The 2297-nt window shown below is 40.7% G+C and overlaps 1 protein-coding gene across 1 annotated transcript in view; it reads right to left on the minus strand.

The window, feature by feature from the left end:
- Positions 1-2297, minus strand: part of DNAH8 (dynein axonemal heavy chain 8) — a 397167-nt gene that overhangs the window by 254623 nt on the left and 140247 nt on the right. Inside the window, exons 36-38 of the mRNA XM_019526702.1 lie at positions 1384-1583; positions 370-523; positions 104-267 (exon numbers count right to left, since the gene is read on the minus strand). Coding sequence (XP_019382247.1) covers positions 104-267; positions 370-523; positions 1384-1583 — 518 coding nt within the window. The remainder of the gene's footprint in view (positions 1-103; positions 268-369; positions 524-1383; positions 1584-2297) is intronic.

The raw sequence follows: 2297 nt of genomic DNA on the forward strand, positions 1-2297 counted from the left end.
CTATGAAAGCAACTTTTTTATATGTTTGATTTGTAATTGAATAAAATAGTTACTCACTTTATGTAAACTATTTATAATGATGTTTTTAAGAAACTTTTCTTACCCTGTAAGTGACTTCTGACACACTTCCAGCTGCTCATGTAAATGAGGTAGAAGTTGTCCCATTGTCTCATCTCCAACACAACAGTTAATGACGTTTGGGTTCTCATGAGCTCGCTGCATTATTTTTATCCATGATTTGTCAATGTTCTGAAAACGTTTTGCTTCCTAAATATGACAACTGAATTAATATTTTCACTCCACCCTCAACTTCAAATTACTGCTTAGATAGCTTAAAAACAGACAAACATAAAAATATTATAAATTTACCTGAGGTAACTGTTTTGCAATATCTCCACCTACAAAAACAGCTTCAAGATAAACCCAGAGGTTTTGCACAACCAGCCATTCTTCAATGATATCGCTGGAGGTGGTTAGTTTGTAAACCCAGTTCTGAATTTCTTTTTTAAATGGTGTATTGTATCTAAAGCCATGAACAAGAAATGAGAAAAACTTTAAACGTAAACTATTATCAAACTATCATAAAGTAACAATGTAAAATAATTTCAGAAGGAAGGAAAAAATATGGAACAATTAGAATGTAAAAATTATCTTAAATCTGTACACCAACTTGATTTCACTCAAATGCATCAACACAGGAGACTTCCAATACCGTACAAAAATCTCCCTTGACAGCAGTTTTTATCATCTGATGTAATTAACATTTAATGCTGAGTAAGTATGAATATAAGGTTCCCTCTACACATTACAAGTATCACACGATAAAAAGCTCTCGCCAGCTATTAAGTTAGGCCTCAAAAGTGTTTACTAACTTTATAGCTGGTTACTATCAAGCTTCAGTTTGTATATGTAGTTGGGTCTTCCCTGCAGCTGGAAGCCCCGTCACCTAACAGGGCTCCCAGCCACAGGGCAACCTCATGTCCACTGTAAAACCCCTAGGGATTGAGACAACTGTGATCCCCAGGGCTCAGCAGAATGTGAAACCACCAGGCCCTGGGGACTGAGGCAGTCACGGGGATGCAGGGGCTTACTTCTGGCCAGTGCGGCCAGTGCAGGGGGAGCCTGGGCTTGGGCTCCCCCTGCACTGGCAATAAGGAGCAATGAGATCTAATGCACAATCCCTCCATCAGTCATACCTCCTGCCATGCATATGTGGCATAGCAGGAGGCGCGACTATGTGGATTACATGTTAGATCCCATTACACCTTTACCTGAATTTGTAGAGGGGGTCTAGTAATATAGTTGCTGACTTTAATTAAAGTTGTGTTTATTTATAAATGCTTCCAAACCTTAAAATACCACACAAAAACCATTTAAAATTACCTGTTGCTGAGCAAAGAGCCCAGAATCATTAAACTATCCTCCATCATTGTAATAATCTCTGATGATTCAGTTCCTTTTAACAATAGTTCTCCTCTTCCTTTAAATGCTGAAAAACTGAGGCTCTGGCCTCCCCAGCTTTCAACTACCTGAGACAATTTGGCTTCAATATCTTTTTCCTTGATGGCAGATATGCAAATATCCTGAAACAAAAAGGTTTTTTTTATTTTTTAGATTCTTCACATGTAAATAACATACAAACCGGATCTGGAATTATGGCTGGAATACTCTTAACACATGAAGTATAGAGTTAAGGAGGAATATTCTACTATTTTAACTGAAAGTTCACAGAATTTAAATGCGTTTTAAAAATGTACAGGAAGCAAACCTGAAAATTTGGGCTTGAAAATAGGACACTAGTCATCTAGTTCTGGAGTCCCTTTTTTGGTAATGAAAACACCAGGTAATTTCTATAATATAGTTTCTACATACTTGCCATATGGTAATATTTTAATATAATAAAAAGGCTTAGTCTGTCTGTCTGTCTGCCTGTAACACTTTTGCCCAACTGCGCATGCCCCAATTGGATGTGCCGGCCGGGCAGCTGGGGGCAGGGCCAGCTGAGTTAAAATGGAAGCCTCCAGTGCTGGTTCCCTCCACCCCACCTCACACATGGCAAAAAAAAATAAATTAGCATAAGCACTTTACAAGTCGTGGGGCTAGCTGAGGAAAGGCAGGAGCCCCTCCATTGGGCTCGACCCAGACCTGAAGGGGGGAGGGAGAGGGGGAGCGGAGTCAGACCTGAACAGGGGGAGGGGGTGGAGCAGGGTCAGACCTGAATGGGGGAGGAGCAGAGTCACACCCAAATGGAGTGGGGGGGAGCAGGGTTGGACCCAAACTGAGGGGAGGAGGGTGGG

Source organism: Gavialis gangeticus, unplaced genomic scaffold, assembly GCF_001723915.1.
Source record: "Gavialis gangeticus isolate Ggan-Ray unplaced genomic scaffold, GavGan_comp1, whole genome shotgun sequence".
Lineage (NCBI taxonomy): Eukaryota > Metazoa > Chordata > Crocodylia > Gavialidae > Gavialis > Gavialis gangeticus.